Source organism: Argentina silus (assembly GCF_951799395.1).
Source record: "Argentina silus genome assembly, chromosome: 14".
In the NCBI taxonomy this organism is placed as follows: Eukaryota; Metazoa; Chordata; class Actinopteri; order Argentiniformes; family Argentinidae; genus Argentina; species Argentina silus.
This window is the reverse complement of record NC_139668.1, coordinates 1,994,226-2,014,962: the sequence shown is the minus strand read 5'-3', so window position 1 is coordinate 2,014,962 and position 20,737 is coordinate 1,994,226. Positions and strand designations below refer to the sequence as shown.

General features: G+C 39.9%; 1 protein-coding gene across 4 annotated transcripts; it reads right to left on the bottom strand.

Annotated features, from left to right (window-relative positions):
* Positions 1–1,000: 1,000 nt before the first annotated feature.
* On the bottom strand, positions 1,001–19,227 carry cd99 (CD99 molecule). 4 transcript variants are annotated; one of them, XM_083684768.1, is made up of 17 exons: positions 18,941–19,224; positions 15,156–15,188; positions 14,694–14,753; positions 13,492–13,524; positions 12,803–12,853; positions 12,642–12,674; positions 12,490–12,555; positions 12,028–12,060; positions 11,391–11,441; positions 10,918–10,950; positions 10,232–10,282; positions 10,061–10,138; positions 9,174–9,206; positions 9,012–9,038; positions 3,505–3,621; positions 2,448–2,501; positions 1,001–2,300 (listed from the first exon to the last, which is right to left on the bottom strand). In XM_083684768.1, exons 1-17 carry the CDS (start codon positions 19,002–19,004, stop codon positions 2,272–2,274), a joined length of 846 nt encoding a protein of 281 aa, XP_083540894.1. In that variant the 5' UTR covers positions 19,005–19,224; the 3' UTR covers positions 1,001–2,271. The 4 variants fall into 4 exon arrangements, with proteins under 4 accessions (XP_083540894.1, XP_083540895.1, XP_083540896.1 ...); XM_083684769.1 differs by lacking the exon at positions 9,174–9,206 and having other exon boundaries at positions 18,941–19,225; XM_083684770.1 differs by lacking the exons at positions 1,001–2,300; positions 2,448–2,501; positions 3,505–3,621 and adding an exon at positions 4,709–5,750 and having other exon boundaries at positions 18,941–19,226.
* Between the last annotated feature and the right edge of the window lie 1,510 nt (positions 19,228–20,737).

Here is a 20,737-nt window from a genome sequence, read left to right as displayed (position 1 = left end):
GGTCTTCACAGCCTCCTGAACTACTGTATTAGTCAAACAGTACATATTAACAGTAACCTTAACTATTAGTATAGGACATTTTTGATAACAATGTTGAGTATTTTATTAAGTTATTTGCAAAATATTGATAGTCTTTTTTTTTCTCTTCCACTATTCATTTGTACATAGAATGTGTTATCAATCAACTGGACTGCAGAATGTAGCCCACTGTATGACGATGAACACTTACCTGCCATTACTAATGTCTTGCGAGCTGCTCCTCAGACCGAGGGACAGAACTGATTGGTACCCAGACTAAGTCTCTAAGCTCTGCAACTGCAGAAGGAGAGAGGAATTGGCAGAGAATCCACAAGTATGCTCCAAGACTCCAAAATGTTATTTCTGTCTCTGCTGATACTGTGGTCGCACGGTGGTACCGGAGTCCAATCGTGGCAACTGTCACACTCAAACAACTCAACTTGAATGGTTAACACAAGATAATCCATTTACCTGATCCATTTTCTACTTGCTTAGTTATATTGTAACATGTAACATGTGTATAGTTGTAAATGCACGATGAGGCTATATTTGTGGCCTCGGCTGTAGCCTCAAGCCTATCTGTATATTAATACACTTGCATCTCCTGTTTTTATAGGGTTAGCTAGAACGAATCAGAGACAGTCTGTTTGAGTTTTTGGTCATGTGGTCATTCAACTGGTCTTTCAACTAGATGACAACCTGCTGTGCCAAATCTTGTGCAATAAGCAGGACCTTTAACAACTGCCCTCTAGATCAATACCTGAAACTGGACCTGTACATCAGTCAATCTTCCTGATGTACAAATCAGTGTTACAATTAAACATTTTCAATAAAACAATTTACATAACCACACACATAAAAGTAAACATGTATCACAGTATCATACAATTAGCCTACCATTTCTGTTAGGAAATACACTGCAATCTAACAAAACATCAGACTAAAGAAATCCATTAAAAATAATGAAACAAAAATGCCAAAGCATTGTAAAGGCCACTTTTATTGATAACAACAAGGTATCTAGAACACTCCTAAAACTCATCAGAAAATAAGTCCTCAAAACAAACAATGTCAAAAACATAAGCCAACAAATGATGTATGTATTGTTAATGAATATGAGCACAGAGCTATGATATAAAGTAAAAACCATCAAAAGATGTTTCATTCATTGAAACATCTTCAGTTCAGTTTCAGAAGGTTCAATTACTGAGAGGCAGCAAAAAACAGCTTTTATACACATTCTTCATCAGTATTTACAGCACAAGGGAGAGGGCACAGTATTCTGGTTGTACAATTTGGTATTAATCCCATGTGTCAATTTCAGTTCAACATCCATATATCAAGCAGCCACACATAAAACCGAAAACAAGTATCACTTTTAACACACACATCATATATTACCACATCTCAATAGAGATGGTGTTTTGTAAATGAACATGCATTAGATGTTCATCTGGCTGTTTGACGTGCCGTGCGGATACTGTACATCTTTCCCCTACACACACCACAGAGTGGCATGCCCTCAAAATTCAAGAAGACTAAACAAAATAATGCAGCAAACACATCTGATTGAGACCAATCCCTATGCCAAATAATATCATGCATGTCCTATCAAATCCATCACACAACTTGCATTAAGGCACTTTTTCATTATACAAATTCTATACAACAACAAAAAAAAAAGTCCTTCTACTGGATTTGAATCCAGGAATCCAGGTAATGATTACATTTATGTGCCATGCTAAAACAGCTATTGTATGATATGCTAAAACAAACTTGTATGATATGCTGCGCGTGGTTAGTTAAGATACATGTCTTGTGTCGAAACATACACTGAAATCTAATCTAACATGAGCTATATTCAAAGTGCCAATCAAAATGAAATAATATTGTATTCATGAAGATGTTTATGGTAAAAGTAATAAAATGCAGCTTTGTGCAAAACCACAGTAAGCTTTAAAATGTGTTATGTCTAATGTATTAAAGAAGAAAGTGGGGGTGCATGTGTAAACACAATCGTATGATATAATATGAAATGAAAATAATCCATACATCTTCACTGCTCAAAAAACATGTATTCAAGTTGTACATCTAAACATCTTTACACAGCTAGGGAAGACACAAACATCAAGAAAACATACTTTTCAAAAGAGAATTATCAAATGGGAGTTGACAGATTTAGATATTGTTTTGCCCACTGGAGGAAGCAGTTGACGGCTGTCTCGACGGTAGAAGGCGCTGACCAGAAGGCAGTTAGGATGAGCTCAGCAGGTTACTGAGAACTGGAATCAGCCAAAGCATAGTTGAAAAGATTTTAAACATTTGACTAAGAACAAGGTTGATAGTACTCATTTGCTGACATAAATATACAGCAGCACATACATGGCAACACCATGAATACAAAGTGATTAGTTAATACAGGTGCCTACCTTGGGGTTCAGACTGAGTCCCTTGATGGTCCTTGCCACTTTCAGGGTCTACACCTGAAAGGAGAAAAATAAAGAACAGCACTGCAAACTCATGGTGTGTCATGAACAGTGTTTTATAATAATAATAATAATAATGCATTACATTTAGGTAAAATTTAGGAGGACAGTCACAGAACATACATAACATAGCCCTATACATTAAATGCCTGCCTGAACACGTGAGTTTTTAGCAAGGTCTTAAACGAGTCAACACTGTCAGCAGCTCTGACATTGTGGGGGAGAGCATTCCCAGGCGAGGAGCAGAGTCTGGTTCTGAGGGCAGTGAGGAGGCCAGAGTCAGCAGAGCTGAGGGAGCGGGTGGGGCAGTATGGCAAGAGGGGCTCAGACAGCTAGGCTGGGGTAGAGACATGTAGATAGATAGATAGAAACTTTATTTATCCCTAGGGGAAATTCAGGAAATGTAGGGCCTTATAAGTGAGGAGCAGGACTTTGAAGTCAATCCTTTGATGGACAGGTAGCCAGTGGAGGTCCTGGAGTACAGGGGTGATGTGATGGCGGGTGGGGGTGGATGTGACGAGTTTTGTACATGTTTTAGTTTGTTGAGCAGATGGGAGGGGAGGCCGAGGATCAGGGCATTGCAATAGTCCAAACGTAAGGAGATGAAAGCATGCATGAGTCATTCAGCATCAGAAAAGGAGGGAAATGGGCAGATCTGGGCAATGTTCCTGAGGTGAAAGAAGGACAGCTGTGTTTTATTGATGTGGATCTCAAATGAGAGGGTTGTGTGAAGGAGGACTCCCAGGTTTTTGGCATGTGTGGAGGCTGTGACCTCACATCCTCAATGGCGTTGTTGATGTGTGATTTTGAACCAATGAGGACAACCTGTTTTATCACAGTTGAGTTTTAAAAAGCTGCTGTGCATACAGGTTTTTGTACTTATAGAGCAACCTCTTGGTGGCCCTTTTCAATGATAGCACTAAATGATACCTGTGTCAACCTCTACACATAGTACATATCCTATTCCCAATCCAAATTCGCAGTTATCAAAGAAACTCACCCCCCTGCAGCTTGAAGCACAGTTTCTTCTTCTGGTAGGCAAAGTAGCCACTCGCTGCACCAAGGAGAGCCACTCCTATTCCACTCACTATCCCAGCGATCTGACTAGATCCAGCTTCTACAACAGAAAGATAAATTAGAGTAGTCATGTTCATGTTACCTTGTTCTGGTTTTTTTATACGTTATTTATAACTATGCATAATTATGCTAACATTATACACAACGCTTATAATGGGATTAAAAACATTTTCTATGAAATATTTTGGAATTGAAATATTATTCCACAAGGTGGCGGTCAAGAGCCTTTTTCATTACAGCATCTGTTAGCAATGTGCTGGAAAGTGTGTCTGGAAAATACTGTAATACTGAGCTATGAACTGTAGCACAAATTTCAATTTCTCTGTGGAAATGCCTTATAGCAACTGAATATGTCAACAGCAATAACAGAAAACAAACGACAAAGCCTCGCAGAAAGCCTCAACCGTCAGACGGTGATAAAGAGGATGTGGAACACACCCAGCCCCAAGGACAACATATAACAAAGCAGCAATGTACAAGGGGATTACAGTGAACAAACACTGGAACTGTATGAATAAACCTTACTGTAGCCTACTGACATGTGCAAACTAGATTTTCATTCTGAAATGGTGAATAAAAGTAGGTGTGGTGTGGTGGTGTGCCATGCAGAAACAGGGCGTTGCCTGGAGAAAAAAACTGGATGACACCGCAATAAACAGTGACTTACTGCGAGAGAATGCTACGCTTGTACAGTCCAATAACCTTATTCACACACGCAAGCTACATTCTTAAACTGCCAGCCTGCCAGCCTGTTTACTGCACCTACAGCACCCAGTGTGTGTGCGTACAGATATCTGCAGAGTCGACCATCAATCAAAACACATTGAGCAGTCCAACCTTTCAGCAGGTTTTATTAAGACCAGATGAAATACAAAATTATCTTAATAATCTAATTAATATTGTATGATAATCAACTTCTTTATCATAGACCACACAATCTCACCTCTAAGACAAATATGTTTTAATTTAGCAAGATTTGACATTCAAATGACCAGACCAAATAAAGGTACCCACCATTCCTCATTTACATGTTACAATTGATTGAAAATGACTACAATATACAGGGAATATACCAAATAAATTGACAATGACTACAACATACAGGAAACACACACACACACACAAAATTAAAACAGGCATGAAAAATGACAATCTTTCAGTTGATTCAAAGTAACTAAGTGTATGTAAGGTCATCTGACTGCTCTGAATGTTTGCGATGTTCGGAATGTGTGCTGCCTAGGGCTCCTGAGGAGTTGTTGAAGCTCTAACAGTTCATGACAGGCGTGTTATGACAAGAAGTGACAAAGGCCTTCTTGGGTGTCAGAAATCTTTATCCTTATATCTGATGCACCCCAAAAACTTTTTTTTCTTAATGTTCAGCCATGCTTTTGCATTTAGCAGTCATCATTTTGGTAAACTTGAGATGATACATTCTCACTATACAATGCAAAAAAGCCTGCTGAGAAATATGGAACTATACGTGTGTATATAGGACAAGACTGCCTCAACTGAGATGTGGGGAGTCACACATGGGAAAAAAACTGGCTCCCTCCGGCAAATGAATATGCAGCAATAAAAGGAGAAAAATACATCGAAATTAAATATATGGTTTGACACGGTTGCTCGTCCAATAAGAGAACCTTAAAATCATAAGACAGACACTATCTTAAAGCTGTGAAGAGAAGTCCCTTCAAAGAAACCTTTTTTTATCCCAAAACAGAATCTCGTGCCTGTGTACCCAAAACAATAGGAATGACTCATGGAACCTCAGTAGAGAGAAGGGTGGAAAGTAAACACACACCCATTCCTTAAGGGGAAACCCTATGCACTTTGCCCTTCACCCCAGCCAGAGAAAACAGGAGCATACCAACCATTGCTTTGTAAGATTAGTCCTGAGAGGCATTCCAAAACATTTAAAAGCTGTAATATCATGTATGTAAACAACCATCCAGAGCACTATCCCCGTTCTGAAGACCTATAAGTACATACAGTAGGCATGTGACTTCCTGAGATCCACTGGGACTCATTGGACCATATCCAAAAGCTCCATGGCCCTCTTTAACAGAGGCGCCACTACTCGCTTTACGTTGGATATCCAAATATGGAAGCTCTCTGGCATGTTAGCATCTTCTAGCAGCTTCTGGAACTGAACCCACAGAAGACTTAGATCTGCAACGACACACAATCGTAGCAGGATTTTAGAGTATAGCTAATAGTCTTAACCCAATCAAGCCAATCAATCTTAATATGTAGAGGTTACAAATGTAATCCAGGTTCTTTGAAGGAGATGAGGGAGACCCCTCAATATGGGACACCTATTCACTGAAACCCTATTCAATCACGCCTATACAGGCTGAGGACGCTTGCAAGCAGGTAGCCCTGCCTACCAGCGGGTGGAGTGCGCCCTGACACCCAAAGGGGGCTGTAATCCCCTACAACTGTAAGCCTCAACAAGTGCCCCCACAATCCAATGGGAGAGGCACTGTGTAGACATAGACGCTCCTTTGGTAGGGTTTGCAAACGTGCAGTACACATACCTGACAGAGGTGTTCATACACTCCTGCTCCAGAGGAGAAGGGCGGGGAATGGAAAGCGAGAAGTACAGCAGCTTGGCTGTGGTACACTATGGAGATGACTTTGGGAATGAAGGCTGTGCAACATTTTGTGTCGCCTGGGGCAAACTGGGTACATGTAGGATAGACCGATAGCCGATGCAAGTCACTCACACTCAAGCAACAAAGCATTCTAAGCTTCTAAGACAATATCTTCATGTCATCAGCCTGAAGAGGTTCGAAGTGGTCACTAGTGAGTGTCTCAAGAACCAGAGACAAGTCCCACAAGTCAGGTCCCCTGGTGACCAGACAAAGACAGCTGACTCCCTTTATAAAACGGCAGAAAAGGGGGCCACAGCAGTCATCCCGCCAAAACCTACATGGCACACAGATGGCAGCCAGGTAGACTTTCATTGTAGCTTTTGACAAGCCGGGACTGGAAGGGTGCTCAGCAACAGAGGAAGATTCAAAGGGGCCACCTCCAGAGGAATCCTGTGGAGCCTCACACTCATAAAGTTCATAGAGTTCTGCAGAAATGACACCGTCCACGTACTTGACCTTCCGTTGAAGAACATCCGTATCCAGCAGAACGCAATACTCACAGGACGAGGAGCCCAGAACGGCAGTCTGCGCATTCGAGTAACCCAAGGCACATTGGGCAGACTTGGTGAAAGTCCAACTTCCACAAGGCATGACCACATCCATTAGGGCATGCTCCTTGAGGAGTCTCCTTCTTGGAGCAGTGTTTCCCAGCTCGGAGGGAGACAGATAAGTTGACAAGTAGCATGGCAAAGTAGTCAAATCTCCCGAGAGAGAAGGTACTTGCCCACACACCGAAATAGTGTAGTAAGCTTCACTAAGACGGCGGAAGATAGCTAGCGTGCCAGTTGCCTGAGTGCAATAGGCAGCGTTGCGATCTAGCCTTGAGGTTAGCAGTAACTAATGAGAAGGTGCTAGTTCTGTTCACGATTAGCCACATGCTCAAGTCATAAAACAACCAACATGTGAGCTAGCCAACCATCCAAGTGGTTAGCCAAAGCTCACACAAGGGACCAAGCGAACGTTACACACAGTAACCAGCTAGGAATTATGTTGTAATTACTAGTAAAAACTAGTAAGAGCTCAAATAGTCTGAGAATTACAGACACCAAATAAGCCACCATTCCTGTGAACAGGGCTTTCATATTTTCTGCACAAGGTGAGAAAATTATTTGCTTTATCAAAGCTAGCTAAGGGCTGAAATGGTCCATAAAGCACTCGAAACTAGCTGACTAGTGCTCGCCTTAGCCTACATGAGGGACCTAGCAAGTTGTAAAACTTGAGGAATTATAGCCAAGCTAGCAAGAGTTCAAATAGTTCTGTGGAATTGCGGGCACCCAGCTAGCTATCAACTTTCTTGTGTTAGCCTGCTAACAAAAAAAAAGAAGCAAGTGTGCACTACGTGAAAATGCTCAAAGTAGCTTCTTCAGTGAATGTCAAGCTCAAACCGCAGGGTTCGGGTAGACACACCCTAACACCCCGGGAGAATCGTAGGATTCTCAGTGGATTAGTTAAGTTAAGTTGCTAGCTAGCCACAGGAATGCACTACAGTAAGCTTCGGGCAGTCAGCGAGTGAAGAGTGGAAAGGATAAAATGGGAGCGCTTGCGGCAACCTTTATAGCCCAGGCAGTACGCAGGGCTACCTGCTTGCAAGTGCCCTCAGCCTGTACAGACGTGATTGAATAGGGTTTCAGCGAATAGGTACATAGAGTGCAAGGAAGTCGACTGAAATAGAACCAACAGTTTCCAAATAATTTCTTGGTGCAGCATTACCTAATTGATAACTTAGTCACAAAAATAGTTACATAATATTTGAGTCTCTGCTACTCTTTGTATCATAAATAAAAATACAGGGAGCAATACACAGAGTATGTCTGAACACTGTGTATATAGTGCAGTGAAAAATGATTTGCCCCCCTTGCATTGATTTAAAATTGTGCGACCTCAGACACAGAAATTAAAATTCTTTGAAAGTGTCCAGTAGGCTGTGTAGACCAGTTGGGAAATCCCAATTTAAGGTATTTCAATTTCAGGGGGGCGAATAGTTTTTCACAGGACTATATTAACAATAGTTTGATACAAGCTCAGTAATCACTCAATTTGTTTCATAATACTGCATATTTAATATAGAAGTGTAATGGTAGACATGGGTGGTCCAGTATCTTTGGTGTGTTCATAGTTATCAAGTTACAATTGTACTAAGCTGCCTACTATAGCAGCTATGTTAAAGGGGCACTTCACTTTTTACCTCATATTCATTATCACTATACCAGAGCCGACATATGTAAAAACAGGGATTTTCTTATTCTGTAGTCAAAAGGGTTAGAAGAGGTCCTGATGTCATCGGGGGTAATTAAAAAAACAAATCTGTCATCTTCAAAAACTCCAGCTGCAAACGCCCTTCCCCTGGATGGAAACTCATTGTGGTTTTTGGAGAATCACTGAATTAAAAATGCGTTTACCCCGATATCATCTGCGGTCATTTTCTTAGGACCTTTTCTTCTTATAATTTTCATAATGAATATGAGGTTAAAATTGGTGCCCGTTTAAGAATGAAATCAGAAACATTATTACAGAATCACATTGAGAGGAGAAGGCACTGATACAGACACAATAAGCCAACCTCCTCTGGGACAGGAAAGAGGAAACAGCTATGACACATATACTCCTAAGTGTACGCACTCCCACAGACATTATTAATGGGCATTTGACATATGGTACAGATGAGTGTCACAGGGGCCGGGAGTGAGCTGGGCTAACTAAGGATATGACACCGATAGACATGAAGGAAGAAGGATCACATAATTCCTATAGAAATAACTTCAGTTGATTTACTTACCTTGAGGCTGATCTGCAGCAGCACCTCCTGGGGAGAAAGACAGAAGAAGATAAATCCATTGTTTTGTAAACTTTGGCTTGACAGAATTATGTGTTTCAAGCAAGTTGAGGAGCACACGAGAATATCAAACTAATCATAAACAGAAAGTGTCATAAAACCGACCATTAGGATCAGAAGCGGGGTCACTTGCGCGTGCTAGATCCAAAACAAAACAAAGCAAAATGAGCAATACTCCCGCTCAGGGTCAAAGTTTATTCTTAAGACTTTACATGCTTCTACACATACTGTCCACACAAAGACAGTGAGTACATGTAAAACATACTGTATACAGCATCTGCAAATTTTGAAATTTACATTGACTTTAAAAAATATTTGACGTTGAAAGCGGTTGACTTTGAGGGCTGAAATCTTCCCAGTTTGTTTAATGAGGTTATTTTAGTTTAGTTCAGCCCTCGGGTCTCTACGGAGTATCATGCAGCATCAGATCTGACTAACAGGCATATGGCACTGATTAAATAGGTAACCATGGGCTTTTTTTTTCCCCTTTTCTTTTTTTTGTAAGAACAAGTAATTACTTCCATACACTGACTATGTGACTATGTAAGAGGAAAAAAACCTCCTGGAGTTTCGAGACAAAACTGTTTTGTTTTCACTCTCCAGAGAAAGTAATTTGTGAATTAGCACTGCAATTAATTTCCATTTGGTAACAATGGCCATTTCTTTCTGGTTCTCTTTTCAGTTACATAACTTTTCTATTCTATATCTTCAATCTTAAATTACCCTGAACAGTAATTAGACTTCAATGTAATTAATTCCTCTCTGAGGTAAGATTTCAAACCCACACATTAAGAAAACATGTTAAAAACAATATTTCACTAAGTCTCTTCTAGTCAAACATTTGTTTAGTACATGAATCCAAATGCACAAGCATAAAGCTATTTTTGACTTATACATCCCAGAGACACTGTGACCAGCCTGAATGAATAGGGCCCTTTGTGTTTCTCATGAGACTGACAGAACATTGATACAGAAAGTCCTCAGTGCCCTACCGCCTCCTTTGCCGCCATCAGGTTTGTAGTCGCCACCACCCAAATCAAACAGGTCCTGATCTCCAAAGGATCCCCCACCTTTGAGGTATAACCAGCAGAGTAACCTCTGTGAGTATCATCATCGTTACACAAAGGAAAATTGAGGTCTCCATCTTATACATTGTGACTTACCGGTACCCCCGTCTTTAGGTGGAACAACTGCTGGTTTATCGGGTTCAGGATCTATGGGTGACAAAAAATGAGTCACTCATAACAATCATAAAATGAGTCAATCATAACGGGCAGTAACTCCATTGACTTCCTTACTTATCCAACATACCCCAAATCAAATGTGAGATCTGCATCCATAATCACTCAAGTAATGTTGGAGCAGATCATGAAAGTTCAGAGGCTGATCCTGAAAGGGGTCCTGTGTGGCTCAGTTGATAGAGTTCTAGCAATGGTAATGTTGTGGGTTCTATACCCGCTGTGCATGCACACACTGGACTTTAAGTCACTTTGGATAAAAGTGCCTGCTAAATGGCATATATTATTATTGTTATTATTATTATTATTATTATTATTATTATTATTATTATATTAAGAGGAGGTGAGAGTCATTGGATATAGAGGAGGGTACTTTGTGAGTATAGGCAGAGGAAAAGCAAAATCAGGTACTGTAGCTTGCACCCACTGCAAGTTGTGATTTTAGCATTGAGATAACAGGGAGGGGCAGAGAACCATGAGCCAACAGGGAGGGGCAGAGAACCATGAGCCAACAGGGAGGGGCAGAGAACCATGAAACCATGAATTAAACCATGAGAGCCAGAACACCTGTACCAAAAAGAACCTCATCCCAAGACCACTTTAAACTTTACCTGGGCCAAGAGCATCATATAGATCAAATCCATCTACGAATACAAAATATTACAGAACAGACATGATCTCTACTGTTGTAGCATTTGACATGGTTTCACACCAGAATCAGAATCAGAATCAGAATTCTTTTATTTGGCCAAGTATATTTGCACATACAGGAAATTGACTTGGTGAGGTTGGTGTGTGGACATAAAAAAAGAAATTTACAAAATAGCAAAGTATTAACAAAAATAACAAATTTACAAATTTACAAAAAAGAGCAGAACAATACATCTTGTAGGCACAAGAGGCTGTGAAATGGTTGTGGGGCATGTACACTATTAATTAGAATAATTTTAAAGAATTATAAATGACACTGTCAGTGCGTTGTTTGTGTGACAGGGTGGGGGGGGGGTTGTCAGAGAGAGGCCATATCCCAAATCGAGGCCAGAGGGGGAAAATTGAGGTCTCCATCTTATACATTGTGACTTACCGGTACCCCCGTCTTTAGGTGGAACAACTGCTGGTTTATCAGGTTCAGGATCTATGGGTCACAAAAAATGAGTCACTCATAACAATCATAAAATGAGTCAATCATAACGGGCAGTAACTCCATTGACTTCCTTACTTATCCAACATACCCCAAATCAATTGTGAGATCTGCATCCATAATCACTCAAGTAATGTTGGAGCAGATCATGAAAGTTCAGAGGCTGATCCTGAAAGGGGTCCTGTGTGGCTCAGTTGGTAGAGTTCTAGCAATGGTAATGTTGTGGGTTCTATACCCGCTGTGCATGCACACACTGGACTTTAAGTCACTTTGGATAAAAGTGCCTGCTAAATGGCATATATTATTATTGTTATTATTATTATTATTATATTAAGAGGAGGTGAGAGTCATTGGATATAGAGGAGGGTACTTTGTGAGTATAGGCAGAGGAAAAGCAAAATCAGATACTGTAGCTTGCACCCACTGCAAGTTGTGATTTTAGCATTGAGATAACAGGGAGGGGCAGAGAACCATGAGCCAACAGGGAGGGGCAGAGAACCATGAAACCATGAATTAAACCATGAGAGCCAGAACACCTGTACCAAAAAGAACCTCATCCCAAGACCACTTTAAACTTTACCTGGGCCAAGAGCATCATATAGATCAAATCCATCTACGAATACAAAATATTACAGAACAGACATGATCTCTACTGTTGTAGCATTTGACATGGTTTCACACCAGAATCAGAATCAGAATTCTTTTATTTGGCCAAGTATATTTGCACATACAGGAAATTGACTTGGTGAGGTTGGTGTGTGGACATAAAAAAAGAAATTTACAAAATAGCAAAGTATTAACAAAAATAACAAATTTACAAATTTACAAAAAAGAGCAGAACAATACATCTTGTAGGCACAAGAGGCTGTGAAATGGTTGTGGGGCATGTACACTATAAATTAGAATAATTTTAAAGAATTATAAATGACACTGTCAGTGTGTTGTTTGTGTGACAGGGTGGGGGGGGGGTTGTCAGAGAGAGGCCATATCCCAACTCGAGGCCAGAGGGGGACGAGTACATTTGAGAACTTGGGCTACTTACCTCCAGCTGGTTTCTTGGGATCTACAGGTGCAGGTGCAGGTGCAGGAGCAGGGGCAGCTGTGGGCTCTTGAAAAGATACAAATGATATAAACTATAAACGCATATTCCACACTGAAATACACTAAATAAAGATGTGTATGTAAAGTCTTTACCATCGCCAAAGGCATCTAGAAGATCAAAATCTCCTGAGAGCACAAATGAAAAATGTAGATTACCTTGAGTGCTCTTGCTCAATACAGTAGTTTCAAAAATGATCATTCCCTTGTTAGATCAACATTGACCATTGTCAGATAATTGAATCATAGTGCTTTACCAGTTCCACCGTCTTTAGGAGGGACGACAGCTGGTTTCTCAGGCTCTGGGTCTAAGGGGCAACATGAATTTAGAAAGAACAATTAAAAAGGCTCCAGTCAACTCTATACCATAATTCTCTGCCCCCTCCATGTCTGCAATTCAAGATGTTCTCATTTGAATGAGTCTTACAACTATGAAGATGTCAAAGGAAACACAGTGAAACACAGTGTTGTTGAGAGTAGGAAGATAAAGGTAATCCAGTTTAGGAAAAAAATCGAATGTGTTGCTATAATGTTACTGCAGTACAACAGCTATACCATTTAAAACAGAGGTTATATTTTACCATACAAATCACACAGTGATTAAAGCTAATCAGCAAAATAGAATACAGTGAAATCAGAGTAACATTTCTGGTGATGAGAGCAATAACATGGTATATTCTTGTCAAGCATGTAATACAGCACAGATTTTTTAAATGTGAAATGTCCAGCATTTAAGATTAAACATAAAACCTTTTCAGTGCATTGATTTGCAAACCTAAAATACCGTCAAAGAATATAGCTTCAATTCGGTAAGAGCCTGATTAGTGTCATAGCAGTGACTCAAAATAGGCAGAGGTCATAGTATCACCTGTATATGGTGAGGAACAGACTCAGTATGAACTATTATACACACCATTAGACATACTCAAAAGATCGAGTAACTTACCGTCTACACTGAAGGCATCAGACAGATCGAATCCTGTAGGAAAAAAGAAAATTCATTAGTCTGCTATAATGTGCAAGACACATGACCACATAGATTTCAGAAATGGTGTATTTTAATGATTAAACAATACAAGACCATTCAGGTCATGTACTGTAAATTGTGGGGAAATTGTGTGATGGCCTTATTATTACTATGTACTGTTAGAAAAAAGGAGGCCTGATTAATTACTTAGGCCTACTGATCTGTGTGCTAGGCCTGTTCACTATCCAGAGGGCCTCAAGAAGAAACAAGAAACCTTTGCTGGCCTGCAACATGCATGGCCCATGCAGAGTGACAGGAGAAGCCTTACTCGGCCTACTGGGTTTGTGGACTCTGCAATCAAATGTCACCAGTGAAAAAGGACAAAAGGGAAACAGCAAAAGTCAAATGAATTAATGCAAGAGACACTGAGATCCTTTCGGAGCTCATGACTCATATGGAGCTCCAGAAAGAACTAGCACTGAAATGACTAACTTGTTGGGGGAAATGAGTACCACCAAGCTGGTGAGTTTTGACTTACACGCAGGCACGCAGGCACGCACACACGCACGTTGTAGGAAGGTAAGCCAGGTACCATCTTTTTTCTTCTTATTAAAGCTGTGCTTCTCATTATAATTGCATTAGGCAATAGCATTGTGCTTGGGCCTAAAAAGATGCTAGTTTGAGGCACTGAATGTATTATGACCGTTGCTTATCATATGCTTATGTGATATTGTAACAATAACTGGGACTACTCTCTAAGAGGGCCTTAATGGAACGGGATAAGACAAGGAATACTTGAGTAAAGGTTCATGAATAGACTGACAACAAGTATAATAAGGAGTTGTTATGGAAAATGAGTAATGCAAATAAGGAATATAAAATAAGAAATAAAGATAAAAGATAAAGATGAATAACGCTGTTATTTAACCTAAAGTAAAGACCCCTATTGTTTCGCAGATCCATCATACACCTTTTTGGGATTGCTATCTGATAGGGTTGAGTAGCCTTGTCCAAGTCAATAAGAGTAAGATAAGACATCATAACTCTTAGGATAAGTCTTGCTCTTGAAGGAGCGGGCTTGTACCTTCGACAGTACTCGTATTGCTTGTGGCAGAAACAACTGACAACCACAGTTTGTTTCATCCCACAGCCAGTGTTAGGAAACAATGACTGATTCCTACCTGGACTGGGGTCCTTGGGTTTCTCTGGGACTTTTGGAACAGGAGGTGCTGCTGTGGGGTCTAGGAAAGCAAAGAGATTTTTTAGCATGCCATTAGAACAATATGTAATATATTCAATATGTTTCATCTAAAAGGCTGGACATGTCACATGATTGAAAACATGTGCTGTATTACAATAACGTAATTACAGGCTTGTGTCACTCATGATTATGAAAAAAATTATAGCTGTAGGAATTGAAACTGGCCTTTATTTTCAGGCATAAAACCTTTTTGGTGATTTGATTTGCAAAACAATGCTGGAATACTGTTCAATAATAAACGTGTTAAGAGTTTGATTGTGTCATATGGTAGTAGTACTGTATCATCTGAATAGGCTGAGGAGCAGACATCATACCACTTATATGCTCAGTATGAACTACAACTACACACCATTAGACATACTCAAAACATTAAGTAACTTACCATCTTCTCCGAAGGCATCAGCAAGATCTAAATCTGTAGGGGGGGGGGGATTTGTGCGAGACAAAACAAACATTTGAATCAACAATTGTTTTTGTACCAAAGTAACTGTAACCAAAACAGTAACCAAAATGACTCAATCACACAATGACCATCAATACAAGGGAAAAGGGAATTTCAGAAAACTAACTTCATTCACTGAGGACTTGTATACATTTGTTTCCCTTGTCTATACATATCAAATGCACTGTTTATTCTGCGCAGAAGATTAGTTACACTTTGTACGCAAAAAACCCTGCATGCTAAAAAGTTAAATGACACTTTTTTGTAAACAGTAAATAACACCAGTTAATACTTCTTGTTTTGGGGGTTGCCTGGTGACAATGTATTATGAGTGTCCTGCTACTGTTACAACTGCCATTGGGTTTGAATGACTCATACTGTAGGTGAAACCGGAGATATGACAGGGCTTGAGGACACACCCTCTGCTCTACAGCTGTAGCACTTCAGGGAAATAACCAAGCTAAACTCAAGCTTGTGATAACAAATAGAGTACGTAACTTAGTAATAGATGTATAATACATTTTGCATAAATCGCTTATTGTGTCACAAAGGCTATTGATCAGCAAACATAAGATTGCCAACCCTTCCTAGTTAAATTACTACAGAATGTCTAAACAAGAAAAAAGTTTAGACTCTTCAAAGCCTCTATAGTAAACTGTTCACTGTGCACACTACGCAACATGGAAGGAAGGATTTATTTCCGTTGTGGAAAGAGTTTAAAGATGGTTTGGACGATAGGTAGATTTGCTGGATAGTTGAAAGTGAGCAGAACAGTGAAAGTAAGTCGCAACTGTTTTAGGTTAATAACATAATACCCTTTGATACTGCACTTTTGTTTACACACAATTATATTTTCGCAAATATCTTACTGCATGACAACATGGACTCAGGCAACATGGACTCATAGACTCATAGAATCACTCTACAACAGAGCTTTGACAAATTTTGACAAAAAAACCCATAAGGCATCATTAAATAATAAAAATATAATATAGAAATATAATTAGTTTTAGATTTTGACAAATATAATCACTCTGAAAATTGTAACTGTAAGACAGCATTCGCTAAGTCAACCTTCTTTGTGAAAGGAGTACAGAGGGCGTGTCCTCAGATGACTTTAAGAATTTGTCTTAATGAATTCATGAAAATCTTACACAAAGTAACTCTGTGTTTTGTCTTTGTTGTTGTTGATATACTGTATACACACACACACACACACACGCACACATATATATATATATATGTCAATGTTATTGCATCTGTCCCTACTCAAATAAACAAATTATTAAAAGAAATAGATGAGAGATGGGAGGTATTGATAGATCAATACAATTAAGAGGTTAATCAGTATGGGTTTTACTGAGTAAAGCAGCAGTGATAGGTGATAGGAAGAAAGGATGATGGCTAGGTAGTTGAAAGAAAGTGAGATAAAAGATGGTTAGAGGGTAGGATAGCAAGATAAATGAGAGAAGTGGTCTAGCACTGATACAGTGCATGTGACACATGCTCATGTCGACATGGGTTCAAATCCGGCCCATGTCCTGCTAACATGCACTCTCCTCCTTACTTTCCTGTCTCTCTCCACTGTCTCTATCCGATAATTTAAAATATATATATAAGAGTGGGACTGCCCCACTCCAAAAAAATAACCTTAAGATAAATGAGAGAAGGTTAAGTCCTATTCACACAGAGTTACCTATTGTTTGAATTTAGTGGATTCAAGATTAGTGGGGTTTCTGCCTTGTACCGTAGCTAGCCACTGTGCACGTGACGTATGTGAAGCAGCACTGTATGGTCCAACTGGAGGCCACAGTTAACCAGCATACAATGGACTCTGCCCACTCTTTTCTGTGATACAGTAAAGCAGGAGGTGCGGGACCAGATCCCCAACAGGGACATTGTGATTACACCTGGCAAGTCTAATGAAAGGAGGAAGGTAAAAAAAAAAAAGCCTGGTAGTCAAATGAGCTCACCCTTCTGTGGACCTGGCTGTGCTCTGCCTAGGATGAATGGATAGCCTGTTCACCTGGCCCAGTGACGATGCAAGCTAAGGCCTCAATGAGGGATGCCCAATGGCAGTCTGGTCTGCTAAATGGTGCCATTGGTGGTAACAACAGGAGAACATCAAAGAACGAGAGACATCTGACCCAAAGGCATTCTAGGCAACATGTTAACCAACTTGGCGTGGCGAGTGAACACCATCAGTTAATCCCATGGTAGGTCCTAGGGCCCAATGGATCTTCTCACATTGATAAGCACACTGTACTAGATACATGGAGAAATTACTTTTCCAGCCTTTTCCAATCAGTGCACTTTGACTCTATTTTTAAACTAGCCGATTAGTGAATCTGAGATTGTGGCAGTATTGCAAAGAACTAAGAATGGTAAAGCATACGACGGGTTATCTGTTGAAGTTCTGAAAAATGATACGGCTCTGAATGTACAAGCTATTTGATTATTGCTTTGCGCATAATGGTATCCCAGAGATGTGGAAATACGGCATTATCAATCCTATACCAAGTCAGGAGACATGGACAAAAGGGTTCCCCTGAACTATCGTGGTATCACGCTGACCTGGCCTCTGCTGACTTTGTTGTGTTTTGTTTAACTGCATTTCTCAATGGAAACCAATAACATCGTAGGAGACGAGCAAAATGTTGCCTGGACCACATCACCGCCTTAACCACAATCCAATTAAAAAATCCTTCTTCTAGCATTGTGACTGCCTATGGCCCCTGGTCGGAGCATTGATTACTTTATCTTATGATGCCTGATGGATAGATGATTCACTTACTTAAACAAATGTATTTGTTGTAAGTCGCTTTGGACAAAGGCGTCTGCCAAATGCCATGAATGTAATGTAAATGTAAATCCTAGTGCAATCAGAAAGGTATATTGTGAATTGCATCATTCAAAACATACTTTTATACTATGGTCATTCCAATACACGTTCGTATCTGTAGTCACGGCCTATAAAAATGGCTTTCATCCTGGCATTTGCATTCAGACATCATATGTGCCATCAGGAAGACAGCATGCCCATCTGGTTCTGGGCTACATGCCTGTGGTCACCCAATCCTTCCCTTCACAGGATGCCAAAAGAACCAGTCACGAGAGGGGGGATATATTTAGAACATTACGCTCACAAAGATGGTTGTGCTGCAAAGTTTTGAAAGCAAAGTATCTCACAGTTCATACTGTAAAGATATGCTTAACAAGCACTGCATTGTAACAAGATCCAGCTTGTAAAGGCTGAGTTACAATGAACTGAGCTAGTCTGATGGTCGACACCCATTTGATCTTAGTTATTACATACTTATATAAAGCATGAGACACAACAAGGTGAAAGACAACAGGGAAACTGAGAGGGCCACAACCACCAGGTCTTGAAAAGATAACATCAAGTAGACTGTGTTGATTAGAGGAAACATTGTGCTGCTTTCCTGGTGACAGAATAGTTGTCAAAACAGAGAAAAGAAAACACACAGACCACATTTGTTTTTCAAAGTTCTGCTGGTACAGAATGATGGACATGAGCTTTAGAGAAGCCAAAAACATGGCAATGGTCACACCCATCACGTTCTCCCAATCCATGACTAGAAAAGAACTGTGAATAATTCGTTACAATGCTAAATATCAACCATATGCATAATCACTAATCATAATCGTTAATCATCATGACATGCTGGCGATTATACTAATATAACTGAAAAAAGTTTTCCTACCTTGAGTATTCGTTCCGATAATAACAAGATTTATAAACAAGATAATCCGTAAGCAAGAAATCATGTCGACTAAATATAAAAGTTGGCCTATTTCTAAATTCTCCGATGTTGTTGTAGGCTACGATACTATCTTTCTAAATCCTTCGTCCTGTAGGCTGTTGGGACCTCAAAATGAAGCAGTAAACTACCTCGATCAAAGTTCTGTGTTCCCACCTGTAGCATACGGAGAAAATCTCGACTGACTCGTTTGGTCTCAGATTACAGACAGTGAACACTTCACAGCAAAGAGTGTGGGTGGGTTAGCCCCATGTGGACGCCCCAGGCGTCCTACTTTTTTTTTTTTTTTTTTACATGTGGTTGTTATAGAAGTCTAGTCACAGTCACTAGTCACTTCAAAGGTAGCAGACGGCTAAACGACGACTCACATGGCGGATTTGAAGACATTTCTACGAATAAAATCGCCTAGCATTAGCCTCTGCTCATTTTGTTTTCAGATGGGAGGACAGTCACTAATTTCGAACGAATTATGAGCAGAGGCTAATGTTCGGCGATTCAGTTTATGTCTTCAAATCCGTGATGTGAGTCGTTTAGCCGTCTGCTATATTTGAAGCTAAATCACCGCCTCCCCTGTGTTTACCAATCTGTGACTACATTTCTACAACATCCAAATGTAAAAGTAGCAAGTCTAGACACACATGGGGCTATTGGATGGGTGTGGTAGACTAATGTGTGCCACAGTAAAAAGGAGTTGGTTGACCCGCCAGTGTTGGAGAAGATTACCTTATCCAACACATGACAGTCAGTTACTGACAGACATGACAGAAACTGAAGCGCTGTGAAATCATTGAGAAAGATAAAAACAGGTGAGGTGGGGCAAAGTGGAAAAACGGAAAGCAGTGAGGAAAAAATAGTAGGGACATTTGAAGTTCAAGGCTGGAATAATATTTAAATTCCTATTTCTTTATTTGTTTTGGCAGAAAAGTAGTTAACTACTGAAAACAGTACTAGGATTTGAATTTAGTTATACTACCACCAAGCTACTGAGTTACATTCAAGATTCAATTCCAGATTCAAAGTGTTTATTATCATATGCACAGTAGAAAACACGTTTCCCTGTACAATGAAATTCTTGCTTTGCTGTCCGCAGAATGCCAACCAATGTAAAATGTACAATACTAAAAAATATACAATATATACTAAACAAAATGTACAAGATAACAAAATTTAAGGCAGCATGTGATAATAAAAAAGCAACAATAATAATAATAAAACAGTGCAAATGTAAACAGTGCAATTATGCATGTGCAAACTGAAAATGACAGTCGGGTTCAGTTATATGAGGTAGTACAGTTATATGAGGTAGTCCATGATTATAATCTCCTATGCGTTGTTTAGGAGCCTGATGGCAGTGGGAAAGAAGGAGTTCTTTAGTCTGGTAGTGTAGTGGAACTACTCCCCAACACTGCTTAAAATATTCTTAAAAATGCATTAAAACTCTTGAAATGCAAAGGTAACATGTAAGTAAGCCATCATCAATGAAGGTTTGCCTTAGCTTAGTTACCTCTTAAAACCATAATGAATAAAGAGGGAACCCTGTCTGACAAGAGAACACAGACTGACACCACACTTTTCACGTTTTAGAGAAGTTTAGGAAAGTTCTCTCACATTGGTGATGTATTGTCATGGACCGCATTGTTTCAGTACAATCAGCATTGGCCTAAAGACGGGATAGCAGCTTCAACAAACTGCAGATATTGACATTGTTTCAATACGCAGAAGGCTATATGTCTGTGTATA

Coding starts and splice junctions, on each gene's coding strand:
- cd99 (XM_083684768.1), bottom strand. CDS start 19,004: ATGATTTCTTGCTTACGGATTATCTTGTTTATAAATCTTGTTATTATC. Junction 12,675..12,802: donor TCCTAAAGACGGTGGAACTG/GTAAAGCACTAT, acceptor TTGTGCTCTCAG/GAGATTTTGATCTTCTAGAT. Junction 11,442..12,027: donor ATATGATGCTCTTGGCCCAG/GTAAAGTTTAAA, acceptor TGTGACCCATAG/ATCCTGAACCTGATAAACCA.